At 37.5% G+C, this 25,267-nt stretch overlaps 2 protein-coding genes across 3 annotated transcripts; both read right to left on the reverse strand.

Annotated features, from left to right (window-relative positions):
* Positions 1–997: 997 nt before the first annotated feature.
* On the reverse strand, positions 998–16,925 carry map4k3b (mitogen-activated protein kinase kinase kinase kinase 3b). Of its 2 annotated transcripts, XM_067455514.1 has the most exons (33): positions 16,676–16,925; positions 13,951–14,008; positions 13,579–13,669; positions 12,798–12,862; positions 12,658–12,713; positions 12,514–12,561; positions 12,112–12,154; positions 11,946–12,018; positions 11,695–11,826; positions 11,442–11,504; positions 10,932–11,013; positions 10,719–10,835; positions 10,262–10,340; positions 10,089–10,147; positions 9,964–10,004; positions 9,460–9,498; positions 9,217–9,270; positions 7,900–7,954; positions 7,641–7,815; positions 6,961–7,031; positions 6,561–6,602; positions 6,273–6,357; positions 6,079–6,158; positions 4,689–4,749; positions 4,469–4,586; positions 4,243–4,301; positions 4,006–4,109; positions 3,753–3,924; positions 3,558–3,626; positions 2,410–2,502; positions 2,233–2,303; positions 1,335–1,390; positions 998–1,249 (listed from the first exon to the last, which is right to left on the reverse strand). In XM_067455514.1, the coding sequence occupies exons 1-33, from the start codon at positions 16,769–16,771 to the stop codon at positions 1,162–1,164; spliced, it is 2,595 nt and encodes an 864-aa protein (XP_067311615.1). In that variant the 5' UTR covers positions 16,772–16,925; the 3' UTR covers positions 998–1,161. The 2 variants fall into 2 exon arrangements, with proteins under 2 accessions (XP_067311615.1, XP_067311616.1); XM_067455515.1 differs by lacking the exon at positions 9,217–9,270.
* Positions 16,926–17,887: 962 nt separating this feature from the next.
* Positions 17,888–24,980, reverse strand: thumpd2 (THUMP domain containing 2). Its single transcript, XM_067454588.1, has 10 exons — positions 24,729–24,980; positions 24,288–24,420; positions 23,735–24,051; positions 23,366–23,443; positions 23,121–23,173; positions 22,955–23,042; positions 19,533–19,607; positions 19,333–19,447; positions 18,397–18,517; positions 17,888–18,304 (listed from the first exon to the last, which is right to left on the reverse strand). Exons 1-10 carry the CDS (start codon positions 24,810–24,812, stop codon positions 17,965–17,967), a joined length of 1,404 nt encoding a protein of 467 aa, XP_067310689.1. The 5' UTR covers positions 24,813–24,980; the 3' UTR covers positions 17,888–17,964.
* Between the last annotated feature and the right edge of the window lie 287 nt (positions 24,981–25,267).

Here is a 25,267-nt window from a genome sequence, read left to right on the forward strand (position 1 = left end):
ACATAATTAGGTGGGTCACAGAATTCTGTATTACAACGGTTATCATGCATTTTTGTGTTCCATTGGGCTGCTTTTAAATAGTTTTTCTATGTAAACAATTGTGAACTGTATTATCATGACAGAGAGGAATTGTTTACAAGGCTGCGTCACTGCAGTACTGAAAGCTACAAAGCCAAAAAGACGTCACAACACCTGCAAATCATGCCAGATATAAAAGCCAGGTAATTTGTTTCTTCTTTTAGACAACTGTTGACCTAGACTGGTGTGTTTTTACAATAGTTATCTCAGTGATGGCTGTGTTTCAAGGTGTCTCTGTCAAGTTTAATTTGCACAGTGTTGAAATGTAGAACAAAAAATCTTCATTTTAAATGGAACTATACCAAAGATTTCATGTACAACTGTATAATTGGAATTTAATTTAAATTATTCGATTTGTTCATCTTAACCGTTACATGCTATGCGAATCTATAACGCATATTAAACAGTCTACCTACGTGTGTTTGCGCTGCGTTCACACCATGTCGTAATGGGGGTTATGCGCAACAGACTTCCGTATTCTGTAATACAGGTTGCATCGCTTCCGTTTCAGGTCTTTTTTATGTGCTTCATGAGTTATAGAGCGGTTTTACTGAAGATGCCTTCAAAGGAGCAAGCAAAGATCAGCATAACCAATGTCCATCGCATAGGCACACTGATATCTAGAACATTTTTTATTTTACATCTAACTAACATTTGGATGTTAAAATAGAATGAACCTCCACCAATAAAAATAACTAGCTAGGTTAGCTGTTTACTTTAAAAGTCCATAGATATCGCTGTCAGTTCCTCCGACAAGTGTATGCGATGAGATAAAGCCTTTTACCGTAATTTAAAATTGGTAAAATGACTGTAATGGGAATTATGGAGTATGTAATTACAGTAATTATGACATGGTGTGAACGCACCTTTGTACTAAAGTATCGATTTTGTATGCAATACGAGGTTCCAGGGGCAGGTATCACACTGAACCAAAAATCTGTAGTGTTCTATTTCAGCTATCTTTGTGTATGTTTTTCTGTAGTGTTGTGTTCCATAGTTTATAAATGAAAACGAGGTTTATAAGTCTCAGGAATATGAACTTTGTTGCGTGCATTACGTAGTGTGTGTTAAGGCAGTGTTTTTTCAGAAGCTGTTCTCGTGGCCCGCGAGGATGTACAGATTACTTTGAGCCGTGGGGTTTTCCGTCGGTTTGCTTTCCAACACCACCACTCTGAGAAAGACAGAGAAATGTTTATGAGAGCGTGCTGAATGTGGCTCTGCTGTGGTATTGCGTATATGTGTTGGTGAGCTCTCACCTGTCTGCACCCAGCAGCCTGTAGGTACGCGAGTTATCGGCAATCTCCTGAGTAATCTAAAGAAGAGGACATCAGTTAGCAACCACACACATATCATCTAAAGGTGCGGTCACATTTACCGTTGATCTGTGAAAATTTGTGGTCAAAATCCAGTAATTGCAAATGAATCTGCGTAATCTGGAGTTTCACATGCAGGTGAAATGTTTCCTGCGTAGATTTTGCACATGATCAAATTGGTTATTTGTCTGGCCATGACCAGACCAAGCTCAATGTAAGATTGAACATTGGTCTGGGGAGTCTGCTCTGTTTTTTCTATTGCCCAAGAGGCGTGATCAACGAGCATAATTCAAATTACTCCGTATGCAATTGGATAGTCCTTCAACCAATCCGAGCACAAGAGATGTGATCAATGGGTAACAAACCATCGCTTCTATATCCATCACTGTGTTAAACCTGCCAATAGCGCGCCAGGTGGATAAGCCGGTCTGTGATTGGTTCCCACAAAAGTGTAACAGAAGCAGGATAAATGAATGTACAGGTTTCCAGCCTGAGCTGCAGGGCGAAATCAAATTGCCAAATTGACCAACAAAAAGCTATCTGGTTTGATACCTTGTGCTCCATCAATCGCTCCACTGTTAACAATGGACAATAGACGCTTTTGAACGCAAAATTTTGCCAATGTGACTGCACCTTAAAGCTAAGATCATTAGTTACCAGCTATGAATGTATAATCTAGTTAACTGGTTCTCAACTGGTGGGCCATGATGCTGTGAGCACAAAACCATCAAAATCACTGTTACATGTTTTGGGCGCCACTTGATGACGCCTATAAAATCTGGGTCCTGAAACAAAACTATTTGAGAATCTACTAAATAAAAAATTCACAGGCATACCATACCTCACTGTTTTTAAAGCTTCGCCCCTGCATTCCATGCTTCCAGAACGCCAAAACACTGTCTTGCAGACACACTTGAAAAAAGACAAATACATTTAAATTATTCATCAAAGCACACAATGAATTCTCCTCTCAGACTTGATTTAATTTAACTTAATTTAAAACTTAATTATTTCTTACCTATTGCCTCAATCTGGAAGTTAAATGTAAGCTCAGTTGAGAGCTTCTGGTTGGATTTTAACCTGCCCTCTAAATTCACCAACTTTATACACCCTGCAAAACATAGAAACATTTTTAATGTAGTGATGAAATGGAACTGATGGATGGAGGAAAAAAACAAATTGCAAATGCTTGTTTGAACATGAATCTGTGCTACAGGTGCTGACAAATATCAAAAGAAAAATCCTGTGTAAATTCAGCAACTATGATAGCTTCACCAGGAGGCATTAGAGTGGTGTAGGTATGACATCACTTTGTAGGCCAACTGGCAGCACACTGGCTCCTTCGACAAAAAAAAACAAAGTTTATGATACTCATACATTTTGTCCATTAAGATTAACATCTCTGTTATCAATCCAACTTTTATGAATTTTGAAGCCTAAATGCAGTCACCAGAAGTAAAAAGCTAAAGGTAGGCTATAAACGAACTAGACCACGGTCCCACACAGCCTCTGTAGTCCCATTTAGCCAAGTGGTACTCACTGCAGTCTCAAATTTCATGCAGCTTCTCCCCTCTGGAGCTCCAGTGTGGTGGAGGGATAGAGTTGTGGGTAGGGTTAGGGTGTGGTTGAATATTCTAGCTCCACCCATTAGGCACAAATTACATTTGCCTTCTCTGGAACTCTCTGGAGTTCTAGTGGAGGAGCTAGTGTACGCTCCGCTCATTTGCTCTGCAGTGAGCAGCCATTTCGCCACTATCAAGACACATAAGGGCTTAAAAAATCACGAGTGGGTCATACTGATATATTTTATGTTGTAGAATAGACATGATAGTGTCTTGTGTTCAACACAGACCTCATTTCAAACCCATTCAAAATGCTAACTCCATGTTTTGGCCTGCAACGTGACATCATACCTGCACCAATCTATATCAGGTTAATGTACATGTGATTTTATCACACTGTGTCCAAAACTAGCCCTTAACTGAAAAAAAAAAACTTTAACACACAGCCTAAAGTGGTTGATTGATTTTATAAAACTACTATAAGTAGTATAATCAAGTCTTCCAAATAATATTAAGTATTTTATATAAATATTACAAAATGTAAATAATATGCATTTTATTATTATTTCTATTATATTAAAATGAATATTTTTTTTTTACTTACGATCTAAGCACACTAGGACAGTGTCTCTCTCCAGCTGAGTCACATGAATGACACACGTTTGAGGTGTTTCTGGAAACACATACCACAACAAGGGTTCATACAAGCAACAGTCTAAAAGCTCTAAACATTTTGTTTTAGCAATCCAAACCAAAATGTCATTTTGTGTTTAACATAGTGAGACTCTGTGATACTGACCGGGCTCTGTGAACGCGGGGGTGGCAGCATTGGGATCGACAGTGCCAAATGTGACTACCTGATCAGGGTGGCTTCCTTTACTGACTGCCACACAAACCACTGGATAATGCTGCTCGGGAACCACCAACATCTCAAAGACTTCTAATGGACACGGCAGGGTGAGCTCTATGCTCTGGACAGACACAAATACGCAGGATTAGACTGGATAGATGTATAGCTAGATTCAAAATGTGTTTCACAATATCTCACTTACCTTTATCAACATGAAGCGCTGCATGGCTTCTACCCATTCCAACAGCATTACGCTGGACTGGAACGCTCCACATAAGTACTTATGACCGGTGTATGGGTTTCGCACTATACATACAAATACAGAAGCATGTTGAGAATATTAACTATTTATGTGCAAATCCTAAAAAATGTGCAGTGTTCTGATCATATAATTTGGTAGGCATTTCAACACAAAATATATGAATGTATCGATACTGACCAACACAGCATTTCTGACAGCCCCTTGTATCTGGTATTTTATTGGATACGGTAAACTTTCTGAAAGAAAGACATTACACCATGACTAAAATGCAAAATGATGAGATTTAATAGGATGTGCATTTCACAATTATTTGATTGAAACTATCAAATAATAACTGAATTATAACAGAATAAATTACTAAACAAAAATAAAACGATTCTAAATAGATTAGTCTGAATTATACCGTGGGATGATTTTGTCAGGGAGTTTGTGTGTTGGTATGGCAACAGGTAACTTCTGCATCTGTCGAGCTTGCTCAAAGAGGCCCGTCAGGTTGTAAGAGTACAGCTGAGATGCTTTACCTGTGGAACACACACACGTGCATAGAATTACATTATGATAAAGCAAAAGGATTAAAATCATTTAAAAACATGTAAAGCCATTTGTTATTGATTTTCTCTCACCTGATATAGAAAGCAGCCAGTTGTTCATTACATACACCCATGTGCACCTTCGTGGAACCAGCTGCATGTGATACAATGAAAAAAAAAAACATTATTCTCCAAAAATCAATATTCAATTTATGTATTATATATATATATATATATATATATATATATATATATATATATATATATATATATATATATATATATGTATAACAGAGTATATATATATATATATATATATATATATATATATATATATATATATATATATATATATATATATATATACACAGTGATAAAACACCTATATTACACTGATGAGCCAAAACATTATGACCAATCACAGGTGAAGCAAATATAGTTGATCATCTCCTAACAAGTTCTGGGTATATTAGATATTAAGCAAACAATCAGTTATCATAATGGTAACAAACATGCAGGATGCAGGAGACATGGGCAGGAATTGAGAACTGAGGGACAAATTGTAATGGCAAAGCAACTGGGTGAGAGTATCTCTGACAGATCAAGGTTTGTGGTTTGCTTCCATTCAGCAGGGGTGAGTATTTACCAACAGTGATCCGAGGAGGGACAAACCACAAACCGACGACAGGGTTCCCAAGGTTTTTCAATTCATAAGGACAACGAAGGCTATGCCATCTGGTCTGTGCCAACAGAAGGTCTACTGTGTGAAAGTGCCTTCAATAGGCATGCAAGCGTTGGAAATGGACCTTGGAGCAGTGGAAGAAGGTCGTCTGGTCCGATGAGTCCAGTTTTCTTTTACATCACGTGGACGGTCGTGTACGTGTGCAGTGATTACCTGGGGAAGTGATAGCAGCAGGATGCACTGTGGGACGAAAATAAGCCAGTGGAGGGAGTGTGATGCTCTTGGTATTGTTCTGCTGGTAAACCCTGGGACCGCCATTCATGTGGACCAAATTTGACGCCACCTACCTAAACATTGTTGCAGACCAGGTACGTCCCTTCATCACAGTGATGTTCCCTGGTGGCAATGGCCTGTTTCAGCAGGATAAAGCACCCTGCCACACTGCACACATTGTTCAGGAATGGTGAAGTGTTCTAGATGTTACCCTGGCCTCCAAATTCCCCAGATCTCAATCCATGTGAGGGATTTGCTGGACCAACCAATTCCATCCATGGCAGCTCCACCTTGGATCCTAGAGGACTTGAAGGATCTGCTGCTAAGGTCTTGGTGCCAGATACCACAAAACACCTTCAGGTGTCTTGTAGAGTTCATGCCTTGGCGAGTTGCCACTGTTTTGGCTGCACGTGAGGACCAACAGCATAATGTTTTGGCTCATTGGTATATTATATACATTTATATAAATTGAATATGCTATATGCAAATACATTTCTAGCTATACTGCCCTTCAAAATTATTCCTGACCTGTTCCATGGTGCTCTCATGAATTTCATTCAGATTGAGGGTATAAATTCCTTCCTCGGCACCAAAAATCAGATACTCGTCTGAAAATGAGTCACAAGAGAATATTATAAAACTGACAAGAACCATGATTAGGATAATTATGTAAGAAGCATTTGATTTGAGAATGCCGGAGCTTTGCATGTGCTGTTTCTCACCCCTGGTGTTTGGGTTTATCCATGAGCAGGCACAGTGAATCTTCAGGGGACAGCCATTAAACACTTTAGAGAAACAAGCTCCCATCTGCAGAGCAGAAAGAAAGATAAACATCATGGCAGCAGAGCTGAGTTTGAATGGTCCAAATTTAGTTGCTATGACGTGTTTTCCTACAGGTGTTTCGATAGTTTCAGTGTCTTCAATGTTTGTGTGTATGAAAGAGATATAGCAAGAAAATTGGTGAAAGATGGAGATAAAGAGACAGAAAGAGAGAGAGCTGGATGACTCACATGTACTTTAGGGGTTGGTGGGAGGCCATTACAAAATGGTAGCTACAAAAAGAGAAAGAGGTAAAGTCTGTAAGATTCCATCACAGTTTACCAGAGCAGCAAATTATTTATTAAATCGTTTTTTCCTCGTTTAATCAGGGAATTGTAGTTACATGACAATAACTGTAAAGTCTGATCACTCTGGCAAAATATACCACATGTCCTCCTGTCCGTAGCACAGACAATGAAGTTTAATAAACTAAGTTTGGGGTTTAGAACAACCCTAATAATAACAACAACATAACAAAAGAGGCAGAGATATATATTTTAAAATCTGAATGTTAGGCTTTTTGAACAAATTAGGAAACATTTAATAAAAATGTACATTTTATATATTAAAAAACATGAAAAAGAATCATACCTTTAGACTAGACGAGGGAAGGGAGGCCAGTTTTTCTTTATCTCCATTCTCCTGAACAGGAACTCCATTACCTGCACATAAACACTCACATTGTATCATCTGTCCTTTGAAAACTGAAATCCCTTCCAATGAACAAGGACACAGCTATGTAAATTAGGCTCAATACAGACGCTCCTATTTAAAAAAATAATAGCTATTTGGCTGTTTTTGGTTGCATTGTTACTGCCTGCAGGAAGCAATTTGTGTAAATGTTCTATTAATGCGGGTGGTAATTCATCAAATGTTGAAGAGAAACATAACTGGGCATTTATCCAGATGCACAATTTAGTCAAATACACTTTCTGCATTTTAAAGAGCTGATAGAGCACGGCATGTTTGTTACCTTATTTGTTACACATTCTAACTACTTGGTCACACTTAGTAGTTCTCAACTAAACTAAAGTAAGGCTACAGCTATCTATGTTGTGGGACTGAAATAATGCTAACATGACAGTATTTAAAAGCACAAGGAACAAGGAAGACTGACTAGGCTGTCTACCAATCACAAGAGAGCACGCTCAAGTGGGCGGTGCTTAGCTTACTTTGTTCTTCCTGTTGTTCTGCATGAAGCCATTCCCAGAACCTATAAATCTCATCATCCCCTGCTGGCTCTGTCTGAACGTGTTCAGATGGTTTGTTACCTAGACTACTACGCCTGTGTGGGGGCAGGCGAGGAGGTGGCGGTCTGGGGGGCACGCAGGAAGCAGGCCGAACAGGAGGGGTGGAGCTTGCAGAAGCTGGACAACGTTTAATGGTCCCTTCTCCGGTATTGTCCTCTGAGACTGTACTGCTCTGTGCGGGAGACAGAAGCTTCGGCTAAGAAGTAATAAAGAGAAAGCGTATGAGTTGCACATTCTGTCAAAAGGCTGAGAGACAGAGAAGTGTCACTGTATCTTTTACCTTTGGTGGCAAAGGAGGTGGTACTTTAGGTCTCATGGTTGAAGTGGAGTTACAGCTGTGGGCACAGACACAAAAGAGCATCTTGTAATGATTTATACACTGCCACTCAAGACGTAGTAACACAAAAGGACACAAGGACCAATTGCACAGTTTCTTTCGACAATGAAAACGCATACAGGGATACAATGAGATGAAGAAAGAGACCATATACAACGTCAAAAAACAGTAAAGAACTATTACTGGCAAGCAAGAATGGTCATGTGGACACAAGACACACAAACATAGTGCTAAATATGCTCAAGTCTAATCTACCTAATCCAGAGCAAAGGTTGGGAATATTTTGAGCTTCTTAGAGTTTACTCCTTAAGGAAACTCTAAATGGGAGTAACACAATGTGGAATTGTCCTCAGCTCCGATCCTCCGAACTGACTGAAAATAAAAGTGTTTCTGTATGTCTTGTGCTCATCAACTTATTAAACAAACCAAAACAAGCATCTGATCAAACCATGACTGAAACACTAATCAGATTCAACACACAACATGAACAATTATTAATTCACTGTAATAGATTTTTATATCTAGATTTTGTGAGTAGAAAATATGAGTGGTGCTTGTCCCTGCAAAACTCATCGCCACAATGCTAGGGTGTTCTCGTGGTTGCCAGGGTGTTGCTATGTGATTGTTATGGCGTTTTAATTGAGTGATAGGTGGTTTCTTACATTCCCAAGTCAAATAAAATCCAGTCCTATCTTTTTACAATACTCGGGTTCCTCCTTCAAAGTAAATCAAAAATTGACAAAAATAGGAATGAAATTGTGGTTGTCTCACCTATTGTGACGTACATTAGGGTTAAACAGCTTTTCAAATGAGCCATACATTTCATTTCTATCAACTGAAATGTAAGACAGGACTTTTGTCCATCAGGAATTGATTGGATTGCTGTCATTTTTGTTGCCCGGGGAAGGCAAATCAATGTTTTTGAGTGATGATTAGGAAGGCTCGTGTAATAAATTATGTGCATGAATAAATTCCAATGTTTCATTAAATGTTAATATGTCCAACCATCAAATAAAGCAAAAATGCATACTAAAGTGTCTTAGCTTACCATAAACTCTCCTATAAATTAACTTACAAACACAAATGCATGTTTTCACAGGGATCATGCATTTGTGCACCAGCAAGCAACTTCAAACCATACACACTACAAAACAAACCGAGCACATCCATCAATCTCACATCCAGGAACACAGACAGGAAGTCACAGATGATCACAGATGTTTTTCAACGATACACATCTCACATCTTCCTCTCACTTACTGCAAATCATCACCTTCATCCTCCTCCTCATCCTCTAAATGTGTCACATGACCCCTGAGAGAGATGAAGAGGGTGAGGCTAAGAAGGTATAGCAGCCAGAGAAGAATGCAGAGAACACACACAGACACACTCTCTCAGCAGTAAGTGATTCTCAGTGCCAAGCAGAGGAGGTGAGACTGCAGAGGTGATTAGTTTGCATAGCAGGTTGGCTGACAAATCAAGTGACAGTGGGAGGGGCTGTACCTTTGATTGAGCTCCTCAGCTACAGATTTTAAAAGACTCCTGAAAAATAATGAATAAAAGAGGGAACTTGTTATATATGTACACAAACATATTAGTATAAACTAGGGATGGTTGGGACAAATTGACAAGCGACAACAACAAACTAGTCATCCAACAACAAAACTAGTTGATAAGTGAGTTCAACAGGTTGTAGCTTTCTCTTATTTTTTATTTAGTTTTAGTTTTGTTGCTTTAAACTAGAGATGAGTTGTTGACCAACAATCGATTATAGAGGCCAGCTAGTTTTAGACATTCCTTGTTTAATTTTCGATTTTGATATTTTAAACTAGGGATTGGTCACAATGGATACATAGTCAACTAGTACATTTTTATCTAGGGAAGGGTTTAGACTAGTCTTCTATCAACTGACTAGAGGATCAATGAGGTTGACTAGTTTTAGACTATTTCTTATTCATTCATTCATTTTTCAGATAGACTCAAAAATAATTGCTAAAACACACTTACTTGTTATTTCCCAGAATGCTTTGGGGCTCTAACGGTAGATCCTACATGAATCCAAAAGACAGTCAGACAAGTAATTCAAACAAACCGACTAAATGACAATAAATCAGTTGCAGAGTGTCACAAACCATCTCATGATGCGGTTCGGTCTCCTTCCTCAGAGGTGGATCGAACTTCACCTTATCAACTGGAAGAGGGCCACACACAGACTTGAGATCTCTTTTTGTGCTTATAAATACTCTGTTCATTCTTGTGTTTATTTCATTTAAGTGAGTCTAGAGCTGGTTGACACATGACTTACAATTAATCTCGGACAGAGTCTTTCCATCTCGTGAGCTCCTGCTAGTTGAGCGGATTCGATGTGGAACAGACACGGGAGACTGCAAACAAAGAGACCACAAGTAAAGTTTTAATACTTCAAAAAGTTAAAAAGGCTTAATTGTATACACACCTTTTCTGAATATCTGTTTCAAGACCCTAATCTTTCCTCAAGACAACACCGCAAGCCACTGCCGTTACATGTTATTACCAATAAACTCACATGCGTTCATATACACACACAATCGCATATGCACACTGCAGCATGGGTAACTGGACACACTTGTACCTGGCAGCTGGCAGAGCCAACTGTCTGCCCTCACTTAGGATCTACATCTAAAGAAACAACCAATTCAAAAATCAGTTCAGCTCAGTTTAAAGCCCTGACATGGTTTCCCACTGGTTAAAATGTGAAGAATAATTCAAATATATGGAGTTACCTCTGGGTCAATGTCATCCTCTTCTGCATCACTTTGTGTGCTGTGGTCAGGGTTGTTGGCTTTGTCCAGTAGCTCAATGGCGAGAGTCCGGCTAAGCGGCTGGGTAACAAATGGGTGCTGCAAAAACAGAAGTGATGCAATGAAACATTATTGAGCTATGGTGGCTCAATGGAGCCAATCATACATGTTCACTAAAGGAAGGGCAGATCGTACCTGTAGTAGTCTTTCAGCCGTTGGTCTCTTCTTGGGATTTTTGGTCAAAGCAATTTTCACAAAGTGATGGAAATTATTTGTCCTTTATGAACCAAAACAAACCAGAAGAGTTTCTCACGTAAAGAAAAGCTTTGTAACTTTGTTGTTTACCACATAAAACAATGAAAAAATGTAACTGTAACGTGATTAGTTTGCCATTATAGTAACAAACTTTTTGTTACTATTGAAATAAGAAGGGTAAAAGCAGATATTTATATTTTGAGCAATAAATCATTTTTTTAAATTAGGAATACTTATCTAGGCGATTGACCTTTTAGTTAGGAGTTACCAGCATAATATAAACATAATATAATTTTTAAAAATTATTATTAAATCCCAGATGCCCCCCCCCCCCCCCATTAATAAACATTAAAACAATTACCAACTATTTACCAACAATTACCAACAATCCAGTAATGCATTTCGTTTTTCTCATTCGATTTTGAAATAAACTTTAAATAATTTACTTACCACTTAACTTTGTCCTTCAGCTTAGGGGGTTGGAAACTGCTTTTGGTCATTAGGAAGAGTGCTCTAAAAGAGAAACACAACAGAGAGGACCAAAGTAAGACAAACATGGAAATGAGGGAGAAAGCTAGTGTCAGCATACTAACGATGTCCTGTTTAATATATATTAACTATGAAATTATGCAATCATCTAGCAGAATCTGACACCCATTATGCAACAATGCACTGCTCATGATGGAGGACACAGGATACACACCTCATGGGGTGCAAGTCGAACATTGGGGGCTCCAACTCTGCCAGTTCAATAGCTGTGATGCCAACGGCCCAAATATCACACAGCTGATTGTAGCCCCCTTTCCTCTCGACCGCGGCCACCTCAGGTGCCATCCTGCAGAGAAAGACATATATAGAAAGAAATTATATACATGTGACTACAGTTCAATGACTAGAATCAATCTTTTTTTTAAAAGAATCCTATCACACAAGAGACAAAAGAGGCCTACATACCAATATGGAGTTCCGATGAAGGACTTTCTCTTTGCTAAAGTGGCTGATATCTGAGCTGAAACTCCAAAATCAGCTGGAGAGAGACAAACGCAAGGTGTGAGAGAGGAATTCGATAGTTATGCTTAAATGAAAACTCTAAAGTCATTCATATAATTTTTTCTTTTACCTAGCTTAACGTAGCCATTGTCCGTCAACAATATATTTGCGCCCTACAAAGCAAGAATAGAGCCACAGTCAATGATTTTGAAAGATAACGAATCCTATTCTTTTGATTCAGAATCATTTAGACCAATTTGTGAACCAGTCCAACCAATTAATTGAACAAATACTGAATATTCACTTTAAAAATGCCCATGATTTTCAGTTCTATGACTTTTCCAGGCCTGAATAACAACCCACAATCCATGTTTTTAAGAATGGCATTTTCCAACAACAACAACAACAACAAAAACTTAATTTATCTGTTACTTTTGCATTATACCATTAGTCAAGTAGCACGAGTGACAATTATGTAAACACAGTGATCCTTCGAGTGAAATTTAATTGTATTTGAAAGTCCAGTTTGTACCTTTATATCTCTGTGGATCTTGCCTTTGTTATGGAGATAGTAAACACCCTGATATGAAAAAAAACAAAAAACACATTATCATTTTAATCAGTCAAAATTGTGACACATAATTACTTTTACACAATAATAAATGTGTGCATGTACCTGGAGGGTCTCCCGACATACATATGCAATCTGGGATTCTGACAACGGCCCGGTAACTGAAGACAAAAATATACATGTATATGAGAGCAGCTCAAGATCATAAATGTATCTCCTGTTTTGGAACTGGTAACAATAGATACCATGGTATATATCCTGGAGCGAGCCTCCACCACAGTATTCCATGCTGATCCATAATTTATCTCTCCTGAAACAGATATTAAACATCAATTATCAAGTCTTGTCAGACCATTTCTGGGCTCAACAGCCTAAAAGAGATGCATGTTGAGTTGAGATGTGCACCTTAATAGGTAGTGGAAAATATCAACAATTAATAAGAGAGAATTTGGGCTCTGTATGATTTTTGAATGTTTTTTTAAAGAAGTCTATTATGCTTATTTTATCATAAATACAGAAAAACATTAATATTGTGAAATATTCTTACAATTTGAAATAACTGTTTTCTATTGAAATGTATTTTAGCATTTATTTTTTAATTTAGAATTTAATTTAGAATTTTGAGCATTATTACTCCAGTCTTCAGTGTCACATGATCCTTTAAAATCATTATAATATGCTGATTTGCTGCTCAAGAAACAGATTTTCTTTGAAATTTAAAACATGTCTTTATTTAAACATTTATCAAATTAATGTGCCCTTGCTGAAAAAAAGTACACGTCAGAGTCCTCTCCTGCAAATCAAATCAATTCTTTCAGAAAAACGAAAAACTAATCTCACTGACTGCAGCATTTAAACATTAGTGTAATTCTAGTAAAACATAGTGTTAATTGCAAAAACGAAAGAAAAAAACTGCCGACATTAAATGAACAACCAGATTCTTCTGTATTAAGTTATAGACTGAATAAAACATATCAATTGAAGACAGAGACACAAGGGCGTTTGATTGCGTGTGTGTACATGTACCTGAGGTAACTGCCAAAATATGCAACGATGTTTGAGTGTTTACAATCTTTCATCATAATAATCTCCTGCTGCACCACGTCAAAGTCCTCTCCTGCAAATCAAATCAATTCACAACATAATTCAGTGAAAAAAGTTCAAAATTAAGCAATGTTGCAAACTGATGAAAATAGAATGAAATGGAAAACTGAATTCTGTGCTAAAAAAAGTGAGTGATCACACTGCCTGTATTTACAAAGCATGCGCAATTACATCATTGCAATGCATGAACACACCATACTTGTAATATTTAACTATTGAAGTATAGATGGATAGTGATAGGGCACTATCTACCGGTGGTTAAACAGCACTATGTGTGCAGCAGCGCTGGCTTACCTGGTTCTAGTTTGATGACTTTGATAGCAGCCAGTTCTCCAGTGCTGACATTACGAGCCTGGAAAAGAAGAGCATTGGAGCTGTGATTCCAAAAGTCCAACAGGTGTAATAACACATTCAAATGCCAATGCCAAATGCTTACTAACTCACTTGCTCTACTTATTATTATATGCATGAGATATAATTATTATGCATGTTGTATGGATCAGACCCACATTTAAACAATCAATCTGCAGCAACAATTAGAGATTGCAAGAGAAGTTTGCAATTTCTGCACCACTAGTCCTCCCATTTACCATCGTTTGGACATACAGACGTTCCCACTTGTTGACTGCAAAAACAAAAAACAATGTTCAAAGCTAAGTTGTTGCCTTTTTTTTTTTTAAATGTACCCATAAATGGAATATATATAGTTCTCTCTGAACATTAAGCTGGCATTATTTTAAAAAAAAATGTTCATTCAAAAATTATTTGATAAAATAAATTGTTTACTATCTAATGAGAAGGTTGATGTAGACTAGTGAACAAAAAAACATGGTGTAAGCATATTAAATGTTTCTTAAGCACCAAATCAGCTTATTCAAATGACTTCTATGTGACACTGGAGACTGGAATAATGGGAGCTGAAAATTTAGCTTTGCCATAACAGGACTAAACTACATTTTAAAATATATTCAAATAAAAATATGAATATTATTTAACATTTAAGTTAATCGGTTTATCAAATAAATGCAAACTTGGTGAACACAAGAAAGTTCTTTCCAAAACAGAAAATTATCTTACTGCCCCTTCACATTTGAACGCTAGTGGATACAGTCCAACCAAAATTTATTTAGACACCTTCAACATTTTCTCACATTGTCTTAGTTTATTCACTATAGTTTAGAAAATGGTAATAAAATATGACAAGAACAGTTAAACGGTGTTTGAAACAAATGAATCTTGATGATATCTGATAACTTTGATAGAAAGGTATGTAATGGATTACAATAAAACAATCATCTGTCAGCTATTACACAATTAGATAAATCAATTTAGGTTAACCAAATTACCAAGCAATGCTTCATTCTGTTCAGTCTGTGGTGTAAAAGGTCCCATTAGCAATTAAAGAAAAAACACTTAAGCAAAACATGGTCCGGTCAAAGTGTTTGAATAATTTTGGTACCAAATGTATCAATTTTCTTGGTAGTCCTCTGCATGAAGAATTTTTGGGTATTATATGTCACTTACATAAGTGAACTATAAACAAACTATAGTGTCCTGCACCCACTAATAAAAAATATATCTGGTGTCTGAATGATTTTGGCTTTGACTGTATATCAGTCCAAGAATATTCAGGATTTTCTAGAATACACGGCCACAGTATTTTGCATGTTCTCTCACAAGTTAACGCACAAACACACTCACAAAGGCCTCATCTATAAAACTGAACTGAGAGACATCTGTCTGCCAAACAGAAGTGAGGATGATGTCATCAGAGACACAAAAGAAAAAGAGATTTTCCAACATTTTATCACCATTTTAAACAGAATTTCATTCTGTATTTCAAGTAATATGGAACAGAGGCAGCTGAAATGTGTGTATTGATGTTCACAGCGCAGTGATGGCCGTCAAAAGTAGGACAAGGAGAACATCAAATAACTCACATGCACACACACTCGCACAGGGCCTCTCCAATTACAGTGAGGCATTTCACTGTCCTGTTATAAATAAGCTCAGTGCAGTTTCTACCTTTTACTAAAATAGATAATTGATATACCCAAGTAGGAGGAACATACATAATCAAATTAAATTATGTTCCAATAATAAATCAGATTTTTACTGACTACTAGAAAGTTAACTGAATTCGTGAAACACTCATTTTCCACACCGCTGAGTAGAGCCGAACCCCCATATTTCACATCTGCTCTCTATTATTATTTTGCTTACCGGTTTTGTTAATCTGGTCCTACATTTTAGACATGTCAGATGAACCCATTCATTCTCCACCTACAAGACTATGATTGAGTGAACGTGCGTGAATTACATGGCATACACCCAACACACACTCTAACCCACACACACTGCAAAACCCCAGGAAGAGGGAACAATTACGAACAAACAGGATGGACATAGTTGTGGGCAAACACACTCACACACTTGCAGTTTAAAGTTCAGCCACTTCCTGTCACCAGAGGAAGTCAGACACATTTAATGTTTCTCAAGATGATTGCACTTGCCCGCCCCCTTAGATCCTAAACACCTTGCAACACCCCTTAGTAGTGACCATCTGCCACTGCACAGTCTCTGTGCAGCATACTGGTCCATTCTTGCCTTTGTTTGTGATATAAAGAGATGCAGGACTTTGAGTTTGACAGCCCTGCTTTGGCTCTCTCTCTCTCTGGTGAAACAGACCTGCTAGGCCCTGTGCATTATGGAAACAAAGATCTCTAGAGCCAAAGATCTCTAGAGCCTTTCAGGAAATTATAACACCAGATGTGAGGCGCAAAATTGCTACAAAACACAGATACTGTGGTCCAGCATAAACACACATCTGTTGGCCCCGCATACACTGGTTACATTGGTCAGTTTTGTAGCTGCGTCTTAATCCCTAGTGAGCTGCCTACCTAGACAGCATTTTAGGGCACTATAGGGATATTCGGGCCGTTTGGAAAACGTATATGATGCCCAAAAATGTAGTCTAGGTCGGTAGCTTTCTAGGTTGTGATACCCAGTTGATCTCTACCTTGTACACATCTCCATAGGTTCCGCTCCCGATTCTCTGGATCAGCTCAAAGTCTTCCTGTGGGTTTCTGCGCGACAGATCCAAGCTTAAATTCATTGTGCAAGTCACCGTTTGCGCCTCCGGTTTATTTACGTGTCCCCGGTGTCAAAAACGGGAGGTGGGTGATGATCGCAGAGACATTCAGTAACGGAGAGATATGACGGTCCAGTCTCACCGAACTACAACAACATGGCCTCCTGCGCATGCGTATGGCGACGGACACACTCGCAAAGTGTCACAGCACACGCACTGAAGATGGAGAGAAATGTGTGCATATAACCCAGAAAGATTTTGAAAACTTGAGCCACGCTTAAAATGTATCAACGTTATTTTAGTAAATATCTAATTATCAAATATCTAATTAAAAATATTTTATTTATTTAAAGAAAGGTAGCACAAACTTATTTTTTCAAGCAACATATTTAAACCAAAACATAACAGTTTTAAATTATAATAGATATTGTCCCGGTTTTTATTAGGCTTAGATTAAACCAGCCAGTTGCATAAACCAATTAGACTAGTCTTTAAAGTAAGTCATCTAATTTTTTTTCTTTTAGACTGGTCCTAACTTTTTAAAATCAGTTACATAAAATGGTAGATCGTTTCAATTTGAATTAGAAAAGTAAGACTGATTACTTTTTGACTAATTGCTAACTGGACAAATTGTACTTAAGACACAGTCTTAACATAGTGGCTAAATTTATGCAACTAGCCCCAGGATTAGGCCTTTGTTCAATTAGGATATTTAAGTAGCTTAAATAACTTTAACCAGTAAACATTACTGGTATGCATCTAGAGACAAAACAATGGCACTGACATATTTTAAAATATGTCAGTTAAAGCTGCTTTCAATGAAAACATATCAAATATGCATTTTAGTCAGGGTCTAGCTTAAGCATTGTCTGTGAAAACAGGGAATAGTCTATTGTTTAAAATTGAGACTAGTATTTGATAAGAGGAACAATTCAAGTTTGTTAACACAGTTGTTATTGTTAACTAAAACAATTAAGTAATTTAAATTAAATTAAATAATCTTAGCTGAAGATTTAAAAGTAAAAAGACTGTCTGTCTTCATTTAAATAATGTGCAAATCTTAAATTCATACACACCACAATCATATTACAATCACTTAAATTAGTTGTAAAGTCATTTTACATAAAAGACAACATAAAGATCTTTTAAATAGTTTTTATTAGCATCCTGGTCATTTGTTGTTAATTCTAACTGTCCACAAGCATTTTAAGGTTAACTTATTTCGGTGCCAACTCAGAGTGTGCTTGAGTTTGTATTTTGGTGTAGGTGTGTATAAATGCGTCTGTGCTGCCCAGACTAACCTTGTGTGTCCTCCGTGCTTGCAAAGAGCTGAGTAATAACGGTGTATTTGATGTTTCAGAGGTTGATTTGTTAAACATTAAGGTTTTTGGTGTGTCTGTGCAGTCATTGTGTGTGTTTGAGGGGTCATTGTGAGCATTGTTTGTGTCTGAGGAGTTTAAGTGATGGTTGTGTTTGTGTGTGCAAATTGTCTTCTTAAGCTGTGCAGAAAGCTGCAAACTCAGCAACAGAACAAGATGTCCACCAACACAAATTACCCTGCAGAAAGAAAAACACACAGACTATAAAACTACAGCCCCAAAGCATTGAAACTGGTAGAGAACTAATATACATATGCACAAAGACGTCACCTCTCCATCTCTCTCAGTAAGTGTGGCAGGGCAGTTGACATGTCAGAGCTGCAGCTGAACTTCCTGCCAAATGGAACATCACAAAGCACAGCATCAACCGCCCCATCTGAAAGAGGGATCTCTGAGGAACAGAAAAAATATCGTAATGAATGAAGGAGATATGGCTCTTTCCTTCTCAAGAAAAAGATTGTTTTAGTGCAGGTAGCCAGTGCTTTGCAGTTGTTTGGTAGTGTCAGGATGTACATTAACTATGTACATCGCTATGAAGTCAAAATCGACAATTCGTATTTTATTTTTTTATATTATATATGATTTATCCGTGTGCATTTTGTTTTGCATGTTTACTGGTGTGAGAGCAGGACAACCTGCCACTCACATGAGATCACATAAATTCCCAAAGAACAAAATCCTGCCCTACATTTCATGCTGATTTTATAAGTGAGTGAGTAAAGTGACATGAAGCCAAGAATGATGGAATTTTTGGAATTTGTGCTCTGCATTTCACCCATCCAAGTGCAAACACACAGCAGTGAGTATTGAACAGACACTCACACCGTGTGAACACACACCCAGAGCAGTGGGCAGCCATTTTTGCTGCGGTGCCCAGGGAGTGATTTGGGGTTAGGTGCCTTTCTCAATAGTGCCTCAGTTGTGGCTAATAATAGTGGAAGCAAGCGCTGTTCATTCACTCCACCATTTACATTTCCTGCGGTACTGAGACTCAAACCCACAACCTTCAGGTTACAAGTCAGACTCTCAAATCGTTAGGCCACGACTGCCAATAACAATGCAATGTGGTCTCATATATTTCTGACTGACTCATTCACATCTGTATTTATCGCTGTCCACTTGTATACTTATCACCCAAGATGCATTTTAATTCTAGATGTTGACTAAATGGGGTCAGTGATGAAAGAGGAGTGAGTTTGTCCAAACCCATGGCAGAAGAACGAAGTAGCTGCACTCTTCCTTCCATTCCAGACGCTTTCAAGTTCTCTGCAGCTTTCTGCAACTGCGACGTGTCTGTATCCATGCCTAGAAATACAGCATTCTGAGCCCACACACAATATACAGTCAGAAGTCAATTCTGTGTGTAAAGAGCTGCATGTGGAGTTCGGCGTAGTGTGTTTACGTACAGAATACTCCTGAGCTGCTTCCAACAACACAGCTCCAACTCCACACATTGGGTCTAAAATCACACAATTGTTCAGCTGTGGAGAGAAAGACAGAAAGGATACTTTAATAAGGTGTAAGATCCAATAATGAAAATTCTGTCATAATTTAATCACCTTTAAATTGTTCCAAACCTGTATGAATTTCTTACTTCTGCTGAACACAAAAGAATATATTCTGAAGAATATGGATAACCAATCAGTTGAAAGCTTACTACCATAGTATGGGGGGAAAATACTATGGAAGTCAATGGGTTCCATCAACTGTTCTGTTACCGACATTCTTTAAAATATCTTATTAAAGATTAGACTTTTTTCTTTCTTTTTGGGTGAACTACCCCTTTAATATTAAAGAATTAATATCAATTAACATAATTTTATAATATAATTTATAAGTATGTGTAAATAATTTGAAAGTGAAAAAAATTTGGTACAACGTTTTTTTTTTAAAGAAATTATTAATTTTATTCAGCAAGGACACATTAAATGGATCAAAAGTGTCAGTAAAGACATTTATAATGGGTAATACTTTACAGTAAGGTTGTTTTATTTGTTAACATTATTTAACTACACCAATTAATACAAACTAACAATGAAAAATATCTTTAAAGCATTATTAATCTCAGTTAATGTTAAACATTTACCAATACATGATTCAAATCAAAATATGTATCAGTTAAGGTTCACTAACTAATGTTTACAAACACATTTTTTAACAAAGATTAAAGGGGGGGTGAAATGCTGTTTCATGCATACTGATCTTTTTACACTGTTAAAGACTTGGATTCCCATACTAAACATAGACAAAGTTTCAAAAGTTAAGGTGGACATTTGATGGGAGTATTTCTTTGTCAAAAATACTACTTCCGGTGTCATGACAAATCCTGTCCCCCTGTGAAATCGTGTCCGCTGGTAGCGGTTTTAAATGCCTGATCAAAAGTTGTTATACATGGTTCTGGACAATTAATTGCTTGAAAATAACTAAATAATAAACTAATAAACTATGAATTCATTGCCATAATAAGTACACACGCAAAACATTTATTTAAAATATGTAATTGATTGCTATAATGGGAGCAAAAACATGTTCTGAATTATATACTTATATAAGCACTTATAGCTTCAGTTATATAATACTAATATATGAAACATATGCTTTGTAAGACATTAAAGACTATTTTAACACAATTTAAACAGCAAAAATCAAAACGCAATTGTGTAAGAATTGTAATCAGGCTCTGAACAGATTACCTATTAAAATTTCTTTCAGCCAATAGAATCGCTCTTGGGGTCCTTGCGGACACGATTTCACAGGGGGACAGGATTTTTCATGACACCGGTTAGTCATAAGTTTCGGCAAGTTTTTTGCGATCATGCGTCCCCATTGACGTTAATGGGGGCGGAATTTCCTTGTATGGGCCTTACGGACAATTCTACCGGAAGAGCGTGAGAGAGAGAGAGAGAGAGAGAGAGAGAGGGAGAGAGCGAAAGCAACAGGCTACCCCCATCAAAGCGCTGGCTCGTAGGCTGCTGCACAGGTGATGTGCACAATTACAATGTCACCAAAAAAGTGCGTTTTTGGTTGCCAGACCAAGACAGTCCTGCACAGATTCCCCAAAAACCCAGCGTTAAGGCAACAGTAGATATAATTTGCTTTTCCGGATCAGCAACTGAGTTGCGCGAATGTTTATATCTGTTCGCTGCATTTCGGTGCCGACTGTTTCATAAACAAGGCCTAGCTCGACACAGGATTTTCCGATCGCCTAATGCTGAAGGATGGAGCAGTCCCAACGATAAAGGTCCCAACGTTAGAACCGCAGGCGGTGAGTAAGACTGCTTCAAATGTCTGTGTTTTGCCTATGCCCATCAAGTAGCCCAAACATGATCACGTATAGTTAATTGATCAATGGAGCATGCGATGTGTAGTGCGTGTACATTTGTTTAGCTGGCCACTATTTGTGTAACTTTATGTTTGTGTATTGTAAAAGCACTCCAAACAACAATACACAAAGAGTGGGGAAATATGTTGAACTAAATAAGCACGCTTCTTCATTCAAATGCGCTACTATTCCGTGTCTTTCTATGTAAACACTAACTTAGCCTGCCGTGCAAAACCAGTCCGCTTAATAACGTTACAATTGTCTACACAAACCACGCGTAAACACACAAACACACGTCCACAACTGCACTTCCCACATGTACACCTTCAAAGACAAAAATACGACGATATAATTCAAGTATAAATATGTAAATAACACAAGCCGCTAAGCATATTATCTAGTTAGTGTATAACTTGTACCACATAGAGACGTCCTGCTCTAGTCGTTTTTGCTGCTGCTCCTGTTCAACTGCAGCCTCTGGGTCTGATTCCGGATCATCGATGTATGGCTGTATCTGATTAAAAGCCATATTTTTATTTTGAATAAAGTTTTTTTCCCGCTGTTAGGGATGACACAGCTTTACGACGCACTCGACTCAACACAATAACAGCGACGCGCACACACGTCATTATTTAGCTCCGCTCACACGACACGCCCCCACCCGCTCGGCTTTTTTCGGAAAGACTCGGAACAGCGCATCTTTCTTATATAATTATAAAAAAAATAAAGACTTTTCGGAGATATGCAGGATGCAATGCTACTCTATAGGTACTCAAGATTGACATGACACTGACTGAAACTGAGTGTTTCACCCCCCCTTTAATGATTAAGATTAATACGTTCTGTACCAAATGTATAACTCATTGTTAGTTAATATTAGTTAATGCATTAACAAAATGTCACTAACAGAACCTTATTGTGAAGTGTACCATATAATGTTACAAAACATTTCTATTTTAAATACACACTGTTTTGAACTTTCTTTTGAAACTTACCACAGATGCAACAAAAAAAGCGGCACAAATGTTTTTTTACATTAATAATAATAATAATAAATATTTATTGAGCACCAAATCAGCATATAAGAATGATTTCTGAAGGATCATGTGACACTAAAGATTGGAGTAATGATGCTGAAAATTCTGCTTTGCATCACAAGAATAAATTACATTTTAAAATATATAAAAATAGACTTTTTAGCACTTATTTTGAATTGTAATAATATTTAACAATAATGCATTTTTTCTGTATTTTTAAGACATATGAGACTTCTTTCAAAAACAATTTTATAATCTTAGCAACCCCAAAGCTTTAAACGGCAATGTATATTTTAATGCAAAAAAAATTCAACTACCCATTTTCTTATCAACGACTAGCCAGGTATGAATACTTTTTCCACTCACTCTAAGAAACTGGATATACTGATTTAATTCTGCTAATTTAATGATTCTACCATGTGTGTGAGCATTTGCCTCTTTAAACTTCATTTTGGAGTCTGGACCGCACCTGTTTAGGGCAAAGAGAGGTCATGGCCCAGGCTATTGTAGAACGCAACCCGTGGTGTTTCATATAAGAACGACTGGCCAAAGGATGCCTAAAGAAACCACACACACTGAATTAGATCATAAGTTTAAAGCATAGACTTTCAAATCTTATATGTAAAGATACTTACTTCAAAAGAGGGATACCTACAACGCAATGGTCATCGCTTAAATACACATTCACCTAGTAAACCAAAGAAACAACATAAAGAGAGGAGTGACATTTAAAAAACAGTGGTATCATTGTAACTGTAAACATATTAGCTTATGTAGTATTTGTTTTGTTGTATATGCATGTATGCATGAACATCTGAATGCATGTGTTTCAGTGTGTGTTTATGAATGTATTTTTATTTTATTAAGTGACTGTGCATACCTCAAGAACAGGATCTCTCAGGTCCACCTTCCACCCAAGATGTTCTTTGATGGCCATCCCAATAATACGACTCAGTCTCTGAAGACACACATGCAACCACAATAAAAGCCTGTTCACACCAAAAGTGATAACTATAACGTTAATAATAACTATATTAGTGTCCACACCAACAGATATATTGTTTGGATTATTATAAGCACACGCTGCAGTTTTGTCATCTGCCATTTTAAATACTCAATCTGTTTAAAGCCGGATGGATTAAGAAAACAACATTGTGAAAGGGATTGCACTGATATCATTACTCTGTGCCATTATCGTTATAGTTGTGGTGTGAACTCTTCTTTTACATTTAGAATGTAAATGTAGCACCTGAGAGGTATAAGACCGGGCAATGACTCCACTACAGCGGCAGCACACTCTGAAGGATGGTGTGTGCTGACACGACTTATCCACTTCATGTTGTCTTTTTGTTAAGTGTGAGCTGGAGGTGAGAGAGTGTGTGGATTCATCTGCTACAGTCAAACTCTCCTCCTCCTCCTCCACATCCTCATCTTTTCTTCTTCTCTTGTGTCCACGCTGCTGGCTGCACTGAAGCTCTTCCTGTAAGTCTTTCCATATTAAGAGGGTCTGCTTCCAAATCTCTGGAGCTCCCACCACTCTCTGCTTTACAACAGCAGCTGTCTTTGCTATTAAAATAAAATAAGATCAGTAAAATAAGAGAAGATCAGTAAAATGGGTTGCTTAAAATGTAGTATCTATAAAGCAGCTGAAGGCTTCTCAGTCTACAGACTAGCCAAAACGAAGTGATTTTATTGATGCAAATAAGACTTTCTCAAATGTCCACAGCAAGTTCAACTCAAATTTTCCCATGATGGAATGGGAAGAGTTTGTTTGCCAGAGCAGAATTCTCATTCATACTCACCTGGGTTTTTGGGAAGTGAAATGGGTTCTGCTTTGCTCAGAAGTAGAAAGAGCCTCTCTGCAGACTTGAGTTGTGTCACAGTGTACAGATCAGCGTCGCAGCAAAAGAACACTCTACCTGGAATCTGCTCCACCTGACACAAACACAGCACAAAAACACTTATGTGTCAACATTGTGAAGGTGTGGATCATGGCTGTAATATGCAGTGAAGCTTTAGAGTAAATCTGACTAGTTAATCATGGGCTGATCTTTGTTCGGAGCTCGTTAATTTTCTCTTGTTTATTAGTGATGCACCGCTTACATTAATGCACTACTAGTGTCTGTCTGATGGCTGATAAGATTGGAGAATATCAGTTTCATATAATTTTATATACGTAGGTTTGCATAACATTTATGTAATGAAATAATGAATAATTCCAATGAAATAAAGGATAAACTCACTTGAGTAGCGCAGAGTTTTTGTTGTACCTCCTCGGCCAGCAGCTCTTCCATCCCCGCGCCTGCAGTGCAGTAGAAGCGCCTCATCGTCACCTCAAAAGAGGGAGTTTTATGAACGAGCACTACTACAATGTTACAAATACACGCAGCATGCAACTGTAAACCCTATGCTGTAAACACCACTTTACTCTTCCGGGTTCACCAGTCTGTCAAAATTAAACGTTAATGCCATTAACCGACTTTCTAAATAATCTATGACTTTCAATATTTTTTTTAAATAATTTAACAATACTTTCTTTTTTGTTTTTACATTGAGCTACTTTCCTGTGTTTTTGTTTTGTTTTTTATTGTATTGTATTTTTCGCTCGAATGTATTTATTTATTTTTATGCTCTTATTTCATGGAAATCCGTAAAGTAATTTGTATTGTTTTTTTTGTTTTTTGGAAATGCCTTATAATGCGTTCCTGAGTTTCTATTTTTGCCGCGTTGAGATTTGTATTGTTCTCCTTTTTTTTTTTTTTTTTTTTTTTTTGCAGGGATC

Source organism: Pseudorasbora parva, chromosome 10 (genome assembly GCF_024679245.1).
Source record: "Pseudorasbora parva isolate DD20220531a chromosome 10, ASM2467924v1, whole genome shotgun sequence".
NCBI lineage: Eukaryota > Metazoa > Chordata > Actinopteri > Cypriniformes > Gobionidae > Pseudorasbora > Pseudorasbora parva.